At 45.5% G+C, this 20,004-nt stretch overlaps 3 protein-coding genes across 3 annotated transcripts in view; all 3 read right to left on the reverse strand.

Annotated features, from left to right (window-relative positions):
* rab8b (RAB8B, member RAS oncogene family) overlaps positions 1-5,531 on the reverse strand; it is a 10,941-nt gene extending 5,410 nt beyond the window's left edge. Inside the window, exon 1 of the mRNA XM_084476037.1 lies at positions 5,321-5,531. Coding sequence (XP_084332163.1) covers positions 5,321-5,444 — 124 coding nt within the window. The 5' untranslated portion in view covers positions 5,445-5,531. The remainder of the gene's footprint in view (positions 1-5,320) is intronic.
* A 1,308-nt stretch (positions 5,532-6,839) lies between these two features.
* Positions 6,840-10,117, reverse strand: LOC311356303 (uncharacterized protein). The gene is made up of 3 exons (XM_084476070.1): positions 9,930-10,117; positions 8,135-8,473; positions 6,840-7,232 (listed from the first exon to the last, which is right to left on the reverse strand). Exons 1-3 carry the CDS (start codon positions 10,078-10,080, stop codon positions 7,009-7,011), a joined length of 714 nt encoding a protein of 237 aa, XP_084332196.1. The 5' UTR covers positions 10,081-10,117; the 3' UTR covers positions 6,840-7,008.
* A 765-nt stretch (positions 10,118-10,882) lies between these two features.
* LOC311356764 (isocitrate dehydrogenase [NAD] subunit alpha, mitochondrial) lies at positions 10,883-19,021 on the reverse strand. Its single transcript, XM_084476618.1, has 11 exons — positions 18,946-19,021; positions 18,529-18,591; positions 18,266-18,349; positions 17,107-17,221; positions 15,969-16,156; positions 14,749-14,882; positions 14,412-14,514; positions 13,428-13,492; positions 13,197-13,281; positions 12,194-12,346; positions 10,883-11,507 (listed from the first exon to the last, which is right to left on the reverse strand). The coding sequence occupies exons 1-11, from the start codon at positions 18,970-18,972 to the stop codon at positions 11,424-11,426; spliced, it is 1,101 nt and encodes a 366-aa protein (XP_084332744.1). The 5' UTR covers positions 18,973-19,021; the 3' UTR covers positions 10,883-11,423.
* Positions 19,022-20,004: the final 983 nt, after the last annotated feature.

Raw genomic sequence — 20,004 nt, forward strand, 5'->3', positions numbered from 1 at the left:
GTTAAGAAGGACCTCAGGAAGGAACAATCGAAAAGTCATGATTTAATTATCGATACTTCGACGACGTCCAGATGATACCAAGAATACTTTATTTGTGGTTGTACTTGGACACGATCCAACTCAGACTTAGTGTGGCTATCGCACAAACAAACAGAAACATCTGGTTTAGAGGAAATGAGCCGCTGACGAGGTAAAAGTAAATGTTTGTGTTAACAGTACAAGGGTCCTGTTGGGATGGACAGTCCCATTACAGACCATTGAACACACATCGCTGATCAAATGGTGCAGATAGGTGGACCCAAAAGCAGAGGACTTTCTTTGGTTTTAGTTTCTTGAATGAATTTGTCCTTACTTGACACATTGACTGTAGCGATGGACTAAGGACGACATAATAAATAAATGAAAGGTGAAGCCCGGAGCACACAAACTGAGGAACATTCATACACAGGTGACTTATAAAGAACACAGGTGAAGATAATTAACAGGAAGAGAAAGCCAGGCCTAAGGAGGACATCTATTGGCCGCAGTGGAGAACTACACCTGGGGCTGTGACAGGTTCATCACCAGGCGATGCTGGACGATGATCTTTATTGCCACGATAATCAAAAAGCTAAAACAAACTACAATATCTCTAGCTTTTCTTTTTTAGGTATAATATCAGATTAAAACGGCTCCTTCATCCAGTATTTGAAGAATCAATGTTTTAGAGCATGTTTCATAACAAGTAATTCTGACACTCAGTGATAATTTCATTTCCCGAGTTATTGCGTTACAGCTATCGCTGATGATCCTACTGTGTGACCAATGAAGGCCCTTCTGTCAGGAGCACTGCGGCATAAAAACGCCTTCTGTCTCATGGGGTTCACCATTTGGGCAAAGCAGAATCATGGCTTCCCTGATTACTACACAAATCTACTGTGTGCGTGCTGACTCCCTTCATTCACTCTCCCCGTCTCACTTTCTCAGTCCTCATTGTCATGAGTGGCTCTGCCTGTGTGCCAGGCCTGGCCCCCCCCCACACACACACACACACACACACACACACACACACACACACACACACACACACACACACACACACACACACACACATATTGACAACTTGTCTAAAGACGAGAGCGAGAGGCCAGGAGACTTCTATTGGTCGTTGCCCTCACCAGATATTCGGGTCTAGAATGTATCGACGATGAAAGGCTAAGATCTCTACTATCAATTATGTGTTTCTACATTAGCCGTACTCTTATTTCCGACCTAGTAGCCACATAAAGCAGGCTGTGGAATAATTTAAAGCCAACGTCGGGCCTCTATAAAGTGATACAGGGAGTGCCAGCGGGAACACGCCTGCTAGAAATCTGTGAGCTCACGTAACGGGAGAGCCCAGCATTAGTTATCTCAACAGCTAGGCTAGCCAGGGCCAGGGGAACAAAACAACGCTAGATACGGCAAGCCAAACAAGAACCAGCGCTGTGCGAATGGCTCCTGTTGAGTAGAGAGCGAAAGCTGGCGAAGACACAGGAGGATTTTTAATCTCACATTACAGGAAAACAACATAGCCGAAAACACAACGTACAGATGGCAGTGATGTGGGGTTGATAGGAGTGCGACGGTTTGATCTTACGTCCAAATCTCGACTTAAATATGCAAAGTTTTAAAAGCATGATAAGATAAAGGTAAGTATGGCCTCAGTTGTCCATTAAAAGGGTTGAACGCTATTGGCCGTTTGTATGTCGTACCGTCCCCGACAGTGAAACTGCTCGACAGACACGGCCTATCCTTGCAGTCAGCGATAAGTCTGGTTCTGCTTGATGTAATTCTCGAGAAGCGGTACTAGGTCATGTACCGGGGTGTGTCCATAGATATGTCTACGGGGCTGTCCCTCAGGGCACAGCGTCAGCGGAATCAAGACTGGCATCACCGGATATCGTGTGTTAACATGTCACGTTACCACGTTAACTACTCTTGATTACCAAGGCACACACTGGAACGCAGCTTGGTCGGTTATTGGTAGTGAATGAGTTCAAATGTCAATCATTTGTTTCCAATAAAAAGCCACATACTGACACTGGTGGATACTAGTACGATAGATTCAAATCAGTACGGTGTACTTAAGTCATGGGACCACTTGACGTTACACAAACTTTAGTACCACTGCATTTATGGTTCTATTTTCTGCTGACGCACATTAAGTCTGCTTCCCATTTTGACCAGGCCAATATTAATGTTGCTGAGGTTGAATCATTTATAATTAAAAACATTAATAATAGGTTGATTCATGTTAACTCAGAGACAGAGAGAGTATACATAAAGTTTGGTCTTTCTTTCAGGCAGCTAAAAACACGATCTATTCTCTAAATATCTATACTATCTCTCTCTCTCTCTCTCTCTCTCAACAGGAAGTGGGACTTGGTTGCTGTTGGTTGTTACGGAAACATGCATCAGAGCAGCTGTTGCCATAAGGTCAATGACCTCTCCAGCCTCCATCCTCCATAAGACACAGAGACACAGAGACACACACACAGACAGACCGACAGATACATATAGCATGGAGAGACACAGAGACAGACAGATACATAGATGACAGACAGACAGACACACACACACACACAGACACACATACATACACACATACACACACACACACACACACACACACACACACACACAGACAGACAGATACATAGATGACAGACAGACAGACAGACACACACACAGACACACATACAGACAGACACACACACACACACACACACATAGAGACAGACAGACACATAGATGACAGACACACAGACATAGTAAACAATCAAGACACTGCGAATCAACACACACTGAAAAGATAAGCAAAAAGAGACAGAGGTAGATATTGATGGAGTGTAAATTAATTAATCAGCTGTTCTGCAGCCCACCAAATCAAATAGGAGGATCAAAGTTTGACACACCTCACCTCATACATGAAGAAAACCACCACAGACGCAGCGGCTCTGACGCCCATCTCCACTCGTCTCGACACAAAGTGTGAGAGACCCAGGGCATTATGTTACGACCAACGAACAACTGGATTATATACATGCCGACACAATTCAGTAGGTCGATACAATTTCTGGACACACACACACACACACACGCACATACACGCACAAACACACACACACACAGTGCAGTTGGTCAGCTGACCCTCACGGGACTGGTGTACAGTGTGACCCCTGTCTGAGCAACGCTGGCCGCAGCGGCCTGTGGGAGCTCATTTAAAAGTCAACCACATTCACCCCCCCACTCTGCCCCCCCCCCATTTGTGGGCGCAACTCTGAGCGGACAAATCCGGAGCAACAGTCAACCACTGATTGGAGTTATAGTATATATACTGTAGATTGTCCATTGTGTCCAACAAGAGATGCCGCAAGATGGCAGGAAGAGGTGTGGGAGGTTGTGCATCGAGATGGTCGAGATGTATTTCGGCCTACTACTTATCTATCAGTGTGACTAAGAAAACAAGGACACTATCAGGTTAAATTGTGCCCTATGTCACCTTTTCTATATCAATTCAAACTCAGGATCAGACCTCATCACCCTAAAGGAAATAAAACATCGATGGCTGCTTCACCGCTTTAGTCTACACTGAGCCCAGCAGCGTGATGTTGCTACACCTTCATTCACACGCTAGTGTAGGTTCTGCTGTCCCACGAGCAGAACCTCTTCTCCGCACCGGCAGACAGACGGAGATACGCCGTAAGCAGCAGCAGGGAACTGGAACTGGGACCTCAAGAGAGGGCTGCCGACCGCCGACAGCAGCAGCAGCAGCAGCAGCAGCAGCAGCAGCAGCAGCAGCAGCCTCTGGGGTCATGATGCTGCTCAGTGCGCTCTCTCTGTGGTCTGCTCTCTCGACAGCACTGACTAACTCCCAGGCAGCACGGCGCAGAGGCAGGGGCCGCCATCCTGCCGAACAGAGACTAAGACCGTTCCCACTTCCGGTTTCTGTCAGAAAGACAGAAGAGAACAATGCAGCCGCTCTGCCCGCCCGCACTGACGCACAGGAAAGACAAAGAGACACTGTGTGTTTCGGTGCATGCATTAGTGTGTTAGTGTGTGTGTGTGTGTGTGTGTGTGTGTGTGTGTGTGTGTGTGTGTGTGTGTGTGTGTGTGTGTGTGTGTGTGTGTGACTCGACCCAACAATGGCTGATACTAACTGTGACAATGTATTGACACGATCTTGTGATGTGACCACGTTGACCGCCGCCATGAATGTAAAGTCCATGGATTTCTTGTCAGAACAGAGACATGGATAAATCCACCCTGATGAACTTCCTGTTTTGAAAAACTATTTTTAACGTACAATTTCAACAGACCGACAACTCGCCCCGTTGACTTCCATTCTGGCCCGGCTAGGTCGCTACTGGAAGAAACCAACGCACTGAATACTAAACCAATGTATGAAGCTTGTGTCTCTAGAATCATGTGAGACAAGCTGTGGATAAAATGGTGTCCACACTCTAGAATCATGCTGGATAAAAACAGCAGACCTATTCTAGAATACCCCCACCATTTCATAGAAGTCAAAATGGTATTTTTGCCGGAAAGTGAAAGCAGTTTGGCTGTATACTCAATCCAAGGCTACTCAATCCAAGGCTTCCCAAATGACCTTGGCCATCCTATGGTTGGGCAACTGGAAGTTTCATTTTCGTTTTCACGTGAAGGCCTACCTCGTCTGTCGGTGCTAACGACGTAATGACCCGTGACCTCTCTATTCCACTTAGATTGTATCATCTACTAGATCTGATAAGGAAAAGTAGAGGGGATTACTGTACGAGATTACTGTACGGGATTACTGTATTCACTACATAGGTTAAAGTCCTGTTGAGATAAGGGTATACGTGTTACAAAATACGATCACGTAACGTAATAACCTATTATATTATTATTGCCATAGTTAATAAGCACATGGAATAATTTATAATTGGCGTCGACAATTTTCGACTTCGAGAGGAAGATTGAATTATCATTTCATAGTAGCCTAATACGATTTTAGCCCGCGTGCGTTTTTAAACCAATTAACCAATTAAATAACGACCTCGGTGCCATGGTGGTTAACATAGCGAGAAACTGACAATAACTTGACAAGTCAAGCGCGACCCTCCCGTTTCGGATGAGGCGCATACCGACACACGCTGTCTCTGTACAGGGCCTCCAGCTGGGCACAGTGGGTGGGTCATCCTTTACAGTACGGATCATACAATGACACATCTGCCTACAATGACACATCCACCACCGCCCCTCAATGCATCTCAAAAACGCGCACATACAAAGACCGAACCGGGGAGCAGCTCACCTATCGTGGATATAAACGTTGTGTTGAACGCGTCCTCGCTGAATCGGAACAGCAGACACGTCTTCCCGACCCCGCTGTCCCCGATCAACAGCAGCTTGAACAGATAGTCGTACGTTTTCGCCATAGTCGCGCCTTTCTTTTCTGAACTGTGTGATCGGAATCGGCACCCGCCCAACAAGCCTTCTTCTTCTCGTCCACTAGTGTAACGGAATCGCACGGCGCTGTAACAGTACAGCGGAGGGGGGGGGGGGGCAGGCTGTCTGGGAGGCGTCTACCTTGACACGTGAGAAGCAGCATCGCTTACCTAGTCTCGCGTGGTTGGCGCGACTACTCCACGCGAGACTAGGTAAGCGATGCTGATGATCCTCGCCGACGATACATCACACACAGGCACCACATTGTGTACTGTTTGCTGGGCTACATAAATGTTGTGTACGCATCCATAACAATGCATTTTATTGGGGATGCAATGCGAGTTTGCCTTCGAGGCTTTTTGCCAAAAGGCTTTAGGGAGTAAGGGGACGAACTAAGAGCGAGGAAGGAGGAGTTGGTGGTGGGTGACATGTAGTGTGGCAAAGCCTTTTAAACATTTAAGAGCGAGACTGGATCATATGTTGCAGATATCTGTGGTTCAGTTCTTCCTAGTCAAAAATAACCTTTCAGATATCAGCCGTGACATTATTGGGCTGTCACTTTTGGATATCCCCAATAGCATTATTGATACATAGTTGGTGGTGGGTGACATGACATGAATATCTCTATTTAATTGTTACTAGGAAAAGCTCACATTTCAGGTATCTACAATCCAATTGCCAAAGTCAAAACATTAATTTCAGATATCCAAAAGGAAAAAACATTCTAGATATCCATAATGTAATTATGAAGTCCAAAAATACATTGTGACTCGTGAGAATGTCATTACAAATGTAGTATTTTAAATGTTAATATTTTGCAAGTCGGGATTTGGACCAGGATCAATTCAGACTCATGGCATGCTGCTTACAATATTTTTTTCATATTTTATACGTTTAAAATTATAAAAAAATGTCTAATCTAGTATATGCAACGTCAGTGCACTTGACTGATGCACTACAACGTTGGTGTCATGGTGGCAGCATTGGCTGCAGTCGCTTCAAACGGTGGTATCCTAGGAAAAGGAACTTCTCCATAACACTATTGTTGTGCTGTGTTACGTGATTAAAGCGGAGGTGAGTACAGATTAAGAGATATTAAGTAGGCCGGCAGTGTGACAAATGCTGAAAACCACGGAGCATTTCCAGCGTTTCCCCATTCCCCATTCCCCATTCCCAGCCATTGACTCACGTAGAAACCGAAACACGGCACCACAAACGTTGTCATCATCATTTTAAAATGAAATTGGAGAAAACAAATACACATTATTTACAATGTTTTAACACAAAAAAATCGTAGAAAAACACACATTGATATCCCATAATGATAATATTAAAAGTAAATGACAGATTTGTTCATTCATTTCTTCCCCATAAAAAAAAACATTTAAAAAAGAAAACACAAAATAGTCCTAAAACCTCTAATTCCATTTTCTTCCCAATATGGGAGAATAGGAGAACGATTCTACGACGACAATTACTCCTGTATTGTTTGCTCAAATGCATCGCGGTGACGCTGGCGTTTATTCTAGATTTGTGTGTGGACAGAAAAAAAGCCTAGCTGCCCGTTGCATCGTGAACCACCTGGAGGATCCGTAGCTGGACCTGGATGAGCTTCTCTAGCGGCAGCCTCTCCAGGTGAGGCACGATGCTTCGGCAAAAGAGTTCGGCCGAGCTCTGTTTGACGCCGGGCTCCGAGAGCGTCCCCTCGTAGCTCCCCGTGACGTGGTCCACCGTCGACTCCTTCTCTGGCTCGTCCGGAATATCCTCGGTTTTGACCTCTGTGGAGGTGAAGAAATCCACGCAAAAATATAAACATCATCATTGGAGAGACATGGATGATGTGCTTCAAGGATAAGGACAGTGTAGTGCGCTATGGTGTACGACCCCCAGTACCCAGCCGACCCCCACCCAGTGCCATGACATGCCACCAGGTGTGGTGTGATTCGCCGTTACAAGCCGTTTTGGAAATCTGCCCCTTATGACATCATGAGGCTGCAGAAAGTGGGCGTGTCCACCCAGATGTGTGCTGGATAGATCAGTCCACCAGCCCTACCCAGTGGACCGTAGCAAACGTTCAGCTCATCTATCCGTCACACGTCTTGGTGGACACGCCCACCTGTGACGTCAGAAGAGGCGGATTTCCAAAACGGCTTGTAGCGGCTAATCACACTCACACCGGGTGGCATGTCATGGCACCTTTAAGCAAGACGGCCAAGCCCTAACCTTCTCCTCCATGACCTGTGTCTGCACCGAACCAGGGCTGAGCCATTAATCCAATTCAAACCGACATCGTGATCTAATAGAACACGATTTGTCAATCGCAAAGGCTGCGATAAAAAAAACTAATATATACGATACTGTTACTCACTGGAGATCAGTAAGGTTCGTATTTATCAGTTCATCTCAACACATCGGCCTGGCCTAAAGGACGGAGCGGGTTATATGTTGACTGCTTCCAGTGTTGTGTTGGTCACACACTATAGAATGATGTATTGCTTGTGTTTAGTGAATAATACAGAACATAAGGACGTTTTAAAAAGAAAAATCGCATACTCAATCGCAAGTATCGCAGTATTGGTCGAAATAATCGATTATTTCCCCAAACCGTCCAGCCCTGTGACTCAACGCGACCGTCGTCTGCGCCGCTGTCTCTCTGCCGCACTGGGAGCGTGACCCTCACCGATCTCCGCCGGCCTCTCCACACAACCGTTGTAGCAGTGGACCTCCGGAAGCTCGGGCTCAGTGCTGCTGTGATCTCCTCCTCCTCCTCCTCCTCCTCCCCCGGCCCAGTTCTCCATGTCCCCGGTCGGCTCCAGGCCCCCGGGCGGCTCCAGGCCCCCGGGCGGCTCCAGGTCCTCAAAGCCCTTGATGAGGGGGTTGAGGAAGGCCAGGTGCGCCGTGTGTCTCCAGCGTCTCCGTGAGCCCACGGCCTCCCCGCTCTTCACGGCCCGCTTCTCCTTCTTCAGCTCTCGGATGTACGTGTCGCGGAGGCCCTTCCAGCGCCGGCGACACAGAGCCACTGGCGCGAGACGGACAGATCACAATAACGTGTGTAAGATAGGGGGGTAACGGTTTGATGCACATTTAATTTCGGTACGTTTTTTTTTTTATAAAGTTTTTTTTGATTATCACACACTCTGTGAGTGTCTCGTCTTGTCCTGATATTTTTGTGTTGAGGACCACAATGGAAATAAGTCCTTTGACTTTATTGTGTTTTTATCCTCAATTGTATTTGATGTCTTTTCATTTGTGTAAGGCATTTGTTTGATACAATCTAATAAATCAAAATCCAATTGTTTAATAAAAATAAAATAATAAAAACTGCTGTAACGAAAAAGATACCGAACCGTGACTTAAAAACCGAGGTACGTACTGAATCGTGACTTTTGCGTATCGTTACACCCCTAGTGTCAGAACAACAATATGAGGTTATGAGATAAGACATAGATGATGTTTACTATGTAGATTGAATGTTTACCATCGCTGCTCCTTTAAACGTTAATGAGTCACGTCAGGGGCCATGGCACATTGATTTTCTACCATGTCACACAATGTCATTTCACCTTTTTAAACTTTCAAACTCCTTTCCTCTCCTTTAATTTGCGTGAGACTGAAGTGAATGTGCAGTTTGTTTGTGGCTTATTTTGATAGCCAGAGGGCATGCCATTACAATGCATTAAGATCTGGTGCAATATTTATTTATTCATGTATATAGTGTCTCCAAGTGATGTATGTATATGTCCTCTGTCATGCTTGATATTGTCATTTGTGGCTATAAGTTTCATGTTTGTCTGTTGATGCTCTGTGTTTTACATGTACTGTATGCCCACATGTCTGTCTATTTATGCTATATGTCTACACGTAGGTATACGGTATGTCCTCCCATGAGTTTGCCCAGGGATGCAAAAAGAATTTCAGTGCAAACTGACAAATAAAGTCGTATCGTACGCGTTACCATAACTGTCCATGCTCTATTAGAAATGAGCGGTACACCTACAGTAGAACAGTTCTGCGTTGTTTTGGGTTGTTTGGGTCCCACACCATGGAAGCTATCGAGCAAAAAGCCATTTTCCCCATTGGAAACGAATGGAGTAATTTATTGACGGTCCCTGTGTGAAAAGGAGGCAGTCAGGAGCCAGTGGGGGGTCCCTTGGTTGACTGAAAGCACGGCAGGAACCGCTGATGGACTGCAAATGAATATGCGAATATCTGTCGAACATCCAACAACAAACTAACTTCACCTCGGTTCATTGAACAGCAATTCAATAGTAACGCACAGCAGCGGGATAGCAGGCGGTCCACGAGTATGAGCCTTCTCAGTAACCCGCACGTTGTTGCATCCGATGGCCACTATGATAACGAGATCCCTGTTATATTAGACAAGCCTAATGTTCCTTTGACCCCATGTCATGACCTTACACTGTGTTTCCCAAGACGCTTGGGACCTAAACACATGCAGGTCGTCTGAAACTTACCAGGCACACACACATGCTCACTGATCTTCTTCCACGCCATCTCTTTCCGTTTCCTTCCGCTCTTCCCGTCATATATCTCGGGGAACATGTACACCGTTCTGATGAGCGTGTTGTCCATGGTGTAATATGACCCGTGGTAGTTTGTTGTCATGTTTTCTTTAGCACAGATGTGCTAAAGCGAGAGCAAAACAGCGCCGATCGGACCGCAGCACTGCGCATGCGCGGTCTTTTTTGGTCGTTTTTTTTTTTGGTCATTTCCATTTAATTTTTCACAAATGCAATCATCACTGAGCCATGTCATCTTATATATAATGCACCATTAAAGTAAAAAAAGTTATATTTACGTTTATAAATCCATACAACTAAACCTTACTAATACATTTTAAGAAATTAAATAAATAACGGTCTATTCAGGATACCCAGTTTGCAAATGAAGGAGGAAATGAAAGGCCTGCATTTGCAAACTGGGTGTCCTGGATAGGGCTTTACTTTGCAAGTTTAGAAATCTTGCTCTCATCCGCGGTTTCGTATTCTCTTTACAAATCAAATCTTATTTTAACCTTATTTTTTTTTTCTTATTTTTCTGAATGACCGATATTAAAATCAATGGGGTAAAAAACATCCTATCAGCGTCAATTTTATTTTCCACCTCGAGCCAGGCCATGGTATAGGGTCCAGTGTAGTTGAATTTTGCTTTGTGTATATGCACATATTTTAATGTCATCTTATTATTGAAGTTGTATTAAATAACTTTGTACTTAATAAATTTTCCAGATAATTTTCTTAACATATATAGTGTAAGGCTGTTTTTAAATCTGATGGATGGGTTTACCGGGTAATTTCTGGGAATTCATTTGTCTCATGTAATTACGAAAGGAACACACTTGCTAGCACTTGCTTTCGGGATGACGAATGGAAATGCAGGAAATAATGTGATCACTCAAAAGTCATGGCGTAATCGTTTTTATATATTTAACCCTTTGAGCTACACCGAGCTGCATGAGAACAAACACGGCACACGGTAATAAATAAAGTACACTTAAGCAGTTAGTCATAAGTAACCATTAAAAAAAAAAACATGCAGAGAGTTGTCAGAATTCTAAGGTACTGTTGAGTATGCCACACTCCCAAAAACAAAAATTGCATTTCATTACAGGATTGCGATTTACATTGTGCGTACATTTAGGGTGAATGTGACTTTCTTTGATACCCTTCTACGAGGTATTATCCTCCACAAGCTGCACTCCTGCTTATATTTTTCTATCATATGTACTTGTATGAAAATACTAGCGAGGGCCAGCCGTCTTTACAGCCCTCCCACGAATGCATTTATGACCCAACACCTGCTCGCCAACAGAGCAGTGAAAGACGTCGACCGTAACGTGGTCAGTGAACCGCTGGAATCGAATGTATGTTCTGCTTGGAAAGAACCGGAATACAGTAACAGGTGGGCGTGTACGACGGCTGCAGCTCCTCCACGTAGCGCCGCCGGTCTCAGTCCATGTCCACAACCCTGCGGCAGATGTCAGCGGTGAACGCTGAACACTTTGAGTTTCCACCGAGGTCCTTGGTTAGCACCTAGGAACGAACGAAGAGCAAAAGCAAAGTTAACCCACGTCTGCACCTTGCACCTTGCACCTCATTTGGGATTCGGTCACGGCCTGTGATTTTTGAGCCATTCTTTGGCTTTTTGTATTCTAGTCTGTGTGCTTTTTGGACCAAAGACAGCCTAGGGGCTCAGGCGTTAGACTCCCAGGTGAACGGTTGCTGAACTACCTGGAGGCCAACAATGTATTCATCTCAAATGAAACTACAACAGACCAAGGTGGCCTCCTAGTGGTGAAGGCCATAGGTTGCATCCTATTAACCTAGTTTTCCTAATCCCTGCAGCTGAAGACCCGAGCTTAATTCCAAGTTCTGCATGACCCCACGTTTGCAACGGTCCACTCCGTGACTCCGAAACCCAACGCAGTGCGTGAATTGAACAATCCACGCACGGCCGAGAAACTTTGGGGTAATTTCAGAATCTCGCCATCATCGGCTCCATTCCAAATTCTCCCATCTTACCTACCGCACCCTCTATACCCCCTGTTATTTGGTTACTATAATGACGTGATTTATTTTAACTTGGGTCGACTCACATGATGCAACGATCACAATTTCAGGGCACAGCCATACGCTATTGCCCGCCTCTTTCTAGAAAACAATCCCCCCCTCCACTTAACTTTATGTGGTGAAACTTCAAAAAGAACATTCAAACCCACCTTCTTGTCTCGGATGGTGTCAAAGCAGGCCGTCTCGATCTTCTTGCCGTAGTCATGAAGCCCCATGTGGCGCAGCATCATGACGGCGCTCAGCAGCAGGGCGGTGGGGTTGGCCATGTCCAGGCCCGCTATGTCAGGAGCAGTACCGTGGACCTGGGGAGGGGGGGGGGGGTCACAGAGCCCGTCAGCTGACATTAGCGATGGCTCGTTCGCAAACTAATCAGTTCGAACGAACGCCTCTTTAACATGAACGAACCGACCCGATTCCCCGTTTCAGTTCGTCTCGTTCGTATTGTTCGTTCTCCGAGACTCGACTCCCAGCTCCGCCCACTAGTCGCTGACTCGCGAGTCGCCGTTCGTTCACTGACTGTGTTTAGCGGTGAAGACTCGAGGACTGAGAAGTCACGAGAGTCAGCCCGGCAACAACATCCCGATTCCGACCATGAAGCGCTCCTCAGCTAAAAGGAACTTAGTTAATGTTGTGTTGATTGATGACCGTTTTACGATCGTGATTCGTTTGAGAATGAGAACGAGGGAGGAGCTGAGTCTGACCGACTCAGTGACTGAGAACCATGATTCAATGCTACCGGAAACGCGACTGAACGAATGAACGATTCAAACGACTCTTCTTGCCGAACTGACCGACGCGAACTGATTCATTCAAACGAATCACGAAATCCACCACTAGCTGACATCTCAATACAGCAGGTGTAGGGTTCCAGCGCTTTCCCCTTCTAGTGTCGTGTTGAGAGAAAGCCTACATTCAGTAAGAACACTGGAGCAACGGGACCGAATTGCACAGTTTAAATGATCCATGTGAAACAAGAATTGTGCCTCAATCGAGCCCATTCCATGAAGGACCATTTCAAAAGAATAGCAACACCGAATAGCAAAGCAGGTTATGCCTTTTTATGGCATCATGGAGGGCCATAAAATAATTGCTGAAAGGCATCATTTGTTACCATTACAACAACCATAACGAAACATAAACATAAACACAAACCGATTCGAATATGGCAACGCCGTTGGCTCCGATGTTTCCACTGGGAGTCACTCCGAGCCCTCCAATCAGACCAGCGCACAGATCACTGCCGAACACAGAATCACACATGTTAAACCCTAACTGTGGAAGACACACATAAATACAAACACGCCTTGGAAATAAACCGATTGAAACAATATTGAAGGGCTTTCTTCTCTTCAAAAGTACCGTTAAACTGGTCGTGGAACAAACCTGAGAATATCACCATAGAGGTTTGGCATGACCAGCACATCAAATTGGGTGGGGTCCTGCACCATCTGAACGAGAAAAACACAGAAATGGATGAAGAAAATCAGATGCATCTAATGGTCCTCATTTATACAGCGCTTTTATCCAAAGTGCTTTACAATATTGACTGACATTCACCCATTCATGCACACATTCACAATCAACAGTCAACCACACAGGACAAAAGCCAGCTGGTCAGGAGCAGTCAGGGTGAGGGCGTCTCGCTCAGGGACACCTCGACACTCAGCTAGGAGGAGCCGGGGATCGAACCAGCAACCTTGCGGTTACCAGCCAACCCGCTCTACCTCCTGAGCTAATGCCGCCCCGCTTTCATAGTTTTAGAAGCATTATTACATACAGTATTTTCAGCGCCTCTGTTAAATGACTGACTGTTCAAAATGCTGCCAAACCTTTTCCTGATATTGTGCATCCTTCTAGAGACTAACGTTATAGAATGTGCTGTTCTGCCAAGAAATCAATTGGATATGGCCACTGCCATTACACAAAGGGGTTATCAAACCAACAGTATTACATTTATTGAAAGCAAAACATAACACAGCAAATTCAACACAGAAGACGTGAGTGAGAGACTGAATACCCCATCCCCACAAAAAACATTTTATAAATAACATAAAAGACATTTCCTTCTAGAAGCCAGGTAACGCTGTTATGCATGCAAAATTTTGCGACGTGACGATTAGACTGCTATTACTGCTACACTTTAGTCCATCACAATCTAGTGCAAAAACAACAGTATGCTTGTACCTTCTACGATTGCAGTGCAGGTCTCCAACATTTTGATTAGCTACATTAGCTGGGAGACGAATGCCACATTATGTTACCGTCTGTTGATTGTAGACCCTTATTTGAAGGCTGTTTATTTAAGGCTTGTCTGTACTTTGTGGTAGCCAGTTCAATGGGGCTCCTCCACGTGGCTTTGATACTTACATTGAGACACACGGTGTCCAGGTACATCTCCGTGAACTTGATGTCTTTGTAGGTCTCTGCCACCTCGCGGCACTTCCTCAGGAAGAGCCCGTCAGACATGCGCCTGGTCAAAGCATGAAGACCAACTCATTTAACACGAAGAAACCCTTAAACATCACCTTACAATTGAGGGTTCAATGCACCAAAACAATAGTGCTTAGATACATGATTTTTAATTTAAAAAAAATTTAGGCAACAAAAAAGGTTTTGTAAAATTAATTAATTAACTTATATCTATTAAACATATTACACTATTTCTTGGGTAGACCGTGCATAATAAAAGGCATGTGCTCCTTACATGATGTTGGCTTTGTGGACGGCGGTCACGCTGCTCCTCTGGTTGTTGCGAGCGTACTCGAAGGCGTACTCCGCGATGCGTCTGCTGGCGTCCTCCGTGATCAGCTTGATGCTCTGCACCACCCCGTCCACGATCTACCACGGCAACGCCACAATACACAAACAAACAACAGACAAACAACAGACAAACAACGGGGTGAGGAGGAGAAGATTAAAATCCAAGCAGGGGTAATCTAACTATAAATCCGTCTATCTATATATAAATATGCTACTTTCACTTGGAAAACTCAACCTTGCCCCATTTTTTGGAAAACACTAGCCTTATGTTTTTATCCAGCACCAAAACGGTAAATGTTTTACTTTAGGTTGTAGTGGATGAGGATCACTGGGTACCTGGTAGAACCAGCAGGGTAGGTTATAACCTGAAGTAAATGGCCAAACATGCTGCTGCGTGTTGCACAGAGACATGCTACCTCTGCTACCTGATGACACCAAAACCTCTACGGCTGCGCACACCACCACCGTGCACAAGCAATCAACAAAGTGCCCCTCACACGCCTCAGCACCACTGCAATGCACTTTTCCCCTTCTAATTCATCTTTCTGTCTGTTCCAGCGTGTTGCGGTGACTGCGACTGGATGCCTGGACTCTCCTCATGGTTAACCGGCCAGCACCCCATCATCGATTTAATGTGTGTGTGTGTGTGTGTGTGTGTGTGTGTGTGTGTGTGTGTGTGTGTGTGTGTGTGTGTGTGTGTGTGTGTGTGTGTGTGTGTGTGTGTGTGTGTGTGTGTGTGTGTGTGTGTGTGTGTGTGTGTGTGTGTGTGTGTGGATGATGGCACCCACTGCACTCCTGACCATCCCTGGAAGGAGGGATTCCCCCCACTCTGAAGGAGGGACCCCCCCCACTCTGAAGGAGGGATCCCCCCCTCACTCTGAAGGAGGGACCCCCCCCACTCTGAAGGAGGGATCCCCCCCTCACTCTGAAGGAGGGATCCCCCCCCCACTCTGCGTTCCTCCTCTAGATTTCTTCCTTGCTGATTAAGGGAGTTTTTTTTCTTGCCCTCTGGGGGGCTTTGGTCAGGGGGGGTGTCATAAGTGTTAAGTTGTCATAAGGGGGGTGTCATAAGTGTTTGGCCTGTTGAGCCCTTTGAGACTGTAACGGTGACTCGGGGCTACACAAATAGAACAGAACAGAACGCAGACGGTGAGCTGCCCTCACCACATGTTCGATGCCGCTGTACTCCCCCTCCGTGTTCTCGCGGATGGTGACCAGGTTGACGTCAGTGTAGGGGGTCTTGTAGCCCTCGATGGAGACACAGGGACGCACGTTGGCGTAGAGGTCAAAGGTCTTCCTCAGCAGCAGGTTCATGGAGGGGTGGCCGGCTGCGATGGGGGTCTTCAGGGGCCCTGCGGGGGGGGGGGGACCAGGGAGTTAACGACACACGACCCACTCTCGTTTTAGGATTTCCCTGAACCCCCCGCCCCCCCCCCCCCCCCGAAAGGTCAGGCGTGTTTTCAGTCAGGTGTCAAGTTTTATAATACCCCCCCTCACAAGCCTACGTCCTCCTCCTTCTCCCTATAACTTCCTGCTCCCCAAGGTCGTTCCCCTGGCCTTCGACCTTGCCCAGTAACAGTACTACCCCCCAACGAGGGGACCAGCAACAGTACCACAGACGACCGCCTGGTACTTGGCTATGGCCAAAGGACATGTAAAGGCCCTGTCCAACAGAGGTCAGAGGGCATTTTACATCTTTCGTGAAGCATCTGCATTAAAACCAGAGGTAGCTTTGTTTGTCACTGTGGCTAGGGTACAGCTCGGTGATGATATTTTAAGTCCTCCAAAACCAAAGCTAGCTTTCAATCACCGTGCCCTGAATGACTGTTGATAATAGGGCAATTTGATGTAACAGCCGTATACCAGAACTAAGAATGAATTAAAGAAATTGGCATAAATACATGAAAAATACCTGCATTGAATCAAATACTATTTGTTTTTGGACTATAGCGTGGTATTGAAACAATTAAACTAGGAAACCGAAAAACGAATTCGGACCCAAGAGAGCTAATCTTTAATTTTGTCTGAACTTTAAAACAAACCAAACAGGAAAAACAGGAAGGGAAGAGCAGCTGGTGGTATAGAGGACCATGTTTAACCTTGACATTAACACAGACTTTAATTATCAGAGCTTTAAGCCAGCTCACCAGTAGGGGGAAGGTGGAAAGATATTCAACCTGGTTGAAACTTCAAATCAAACTCTGTGCACTCGAGTGTCACTATGAGTTTAATTCCTGACCTAACCCCCCAGACGACCACTAACCCCCAGACAACCACTAACCCCCAGACGACCAGTGCGTACCTTTAAGACCGATCTTGCTCCTGTCCATGGACTCCTTGGCATCAGGAGGGATCATCCACTTGCCCCCCGGCCCCTTGATAGCGGTAACATTCCTCTCCTCCCACTGGATCGGAGCCTGGGGGGAATAAAGAAAATAGAAAAGTAAGAGGTGGTAAATGTTGAGAACAAAAAGGTGCGGAGGGGACGGGTTACACTTGAGTATATTCTGTGTATATAAATAAACACAGCAGTTGACGAACTAAAAACAGACAAACCTGATCTGGTATTGTTTGAGTAAATACCAATAAAACAGTGTTTATAATTGGATAATCATCTAGAATGAAAGATACATCCCTCAAAGGTTAATAAATCAAATAACACAAGGGTATATTAGAATGAAGGTTAGTGTAGGCTACACTAGGGGGAGGTGGATTAATGTAGTGGACTTGATGTTTGAAGATGGGCTAAGCACCTGCAGCTCTGAATGACAACGAAGCACTGGTTCTGTGTACAATGTAGAAATTTAAATACACTCAAAACACAGACAAAGACCCAACTCAACTACCTAAACAGTTTCCAAGGTACCATGTAAGCCATCATGTAACGTAGTAAATAGTTAAAGGGTCATTGATCCCACATGTATTCATTTTTTGTTTTAAACGTGGTAATATGTCAGATATGATCTTCAACATAGTAATCTATTACTAAGTAGTCACCGATACTAAAATAACATCATTTAGTGAAAACATGTGTAAAATATCATGTTCCTCCCAGACTCTGTCAATCAGTTTGAGAACGTTCTACTCTGCTGCCTTGCTGAGGGGCTCTGACATCAGGGCACCGTGATGTCGTGACAGCTGTGGTGGGCTTTGTGGGGCTGATGTGAATTGCCGCGTCTGACAGAGTGAACACTTCTCGGGACACTTGCAGTAGAACGCCACTGCGTGTGGCACATTTTAAAATACCTCGCACATTAAAATGCTCCAACACAACGCGACACCAAAACCGTATCACAAAGTGGGTGTGGTTCATATCCACAGGGATAACACCTTCCTAGATTTGTTAGCCCATTGGGCATTGATCTAAATGTCCTAGTGTTTGAGTTCGAGCTGAAACAGGTGGTTCACCTACACTTCAAACAATATTTAACAAAAAACGAAAAATCACTCATTATTCTTACCTTGGCAGCCTCAAAGATCTTCATGACCGCACTGGAGATCTCCGGTCCGATACCATCCCCAGGGATCATGGTCACCGTGTGCATCTGCGTGAAGTGAAGGATGTACATCCATCGTAGTGTGATTACATAGGATTACACAGACCTGGTCGACCTTTTAATGCCAAAAGGCGCATCTCAGTAGACTATAAGGATGGCATAGAAACGAACAACATCTCAGTGTATACACATTACTATCATACTTTAGGTGTGTCAAGACGACCTACCCCTCTTGACAGAGATGAGGAGCATAGCGTGGGTCGACTCGCCACCCCCACGACTTGAGACAACTGCGGAAGGAAGACACAACAGTCAAGGGCAGGGTTTAGAGACGGACTTGACAAGCTTTTTTTTTTAAAAAGGCGTCCAATTACGCGAAACAGAAGAACACGAATGGAGGATTACAGTAAAGAAACGCGAACTCTGACACATCGCTCTGACCACCACTGAGCGCCAGAGACCCACTGAAGGGCACGAGTCCATTAGTTAGGCCCGATGGGGGCAATCATCTCCAGAAAGAGCGGAAAACATCAATCAACCCCCCCGCTGACCACTGCGCCCTACGGGAGGGGGGGCGTTCAATGCCGTCCAACGCCACACTTTCTCCACCTCCGAGAAACGTCTTTTCTACAACACTTCCTTACCATTGACCTCCACGCATTGCCAGCCATAGCTACTTCTATTTGGTCCCGCACCGAGAGTCTACTGAGGGAGGAGGAGGAGTCACCGCCGGGAGTCTGCCTGACGTCACGCGCGGAAGCGTGCGCTTAAGATTTTCCCCGGGTTGCCAGATTTGTTCTTTTTATCCCGGATCTAGAAAACGGTACGCGTGCCAAGTGAGCGGCCAGTAGTGGCCCATTGTTGTAAAAACATACGAGCGATTTATTATTGAGTGTTTTAGTTACGTGCTATGTGGTAGATTACTATTCACTGTTGTATACGTATTTATTATTAGCGGTGTTTGCTAGTGTGACGCTTCATCTCCTTCCTGTACCTTTAATATTAATATTGTTGATTTGATTTATGTTCCTTGGTGGCAGATCTTCACAAATAAGGGTGGTAGAGACAGGGTATATACGAGGAGACAAACCAGTCTGGGTTTTTAAGACCAATCATATCTATTTTGTTTAATACAGTAGCCTATTATGCCCCAGCATTTCAGTGTTTGTCAGGGCGGAAAAAAAAATATGATAGGCCTACATATTGACCATCATGAGACTGACTACTTCTACAACAAAGGGTAGCTGGAGGACGTATAGGCCTACTACCAGTAAAAAAGTAAAGGTATGCGATTTGGAACGCACTCGCTATTCAACCCACCTGTGTGTGTGTGTGTGTGTGTGTGTGTGTGTGTGTGTGTGTGTGTGTGTGTGTGTGTGTGTGTGTGTGTGTGTGTGTGTGTGTGTGTGTTGGGGAGTTGGTTTTTCGCCGTAGGTGCCGCCAAAGAGAACGAAATTGAGATTTCCCAAGTTGTAATTGTATTTAATTTATTTATATATTTTTTATATTATATGCATTTATATTATTAAATGCATATTTTATTGTGTAAAGCATTAATATAATTATATATAACATACTTATATATAATATAATTGTATTAAATTATATAGATGGAGCGGCCAGCGATGTGGAGAGATGCGGAGTTGCCGCCTGGTGGCTCTGTATCATCTGCGATGACTGCAACATCCCGCTGTAGTCTCCTA

This window comes from Micromesistius poutassou (assembly GCF_964030765.1).
Source record: "Micromesistius poutassou genome assembly, chromosome: 12".
Lineage (NCBI taxonomy): Eukaryota > Metazoa > Chordata > Actinopteri > Gadiformes > Gadidae > Micromesistius > Micromesistius poutassou.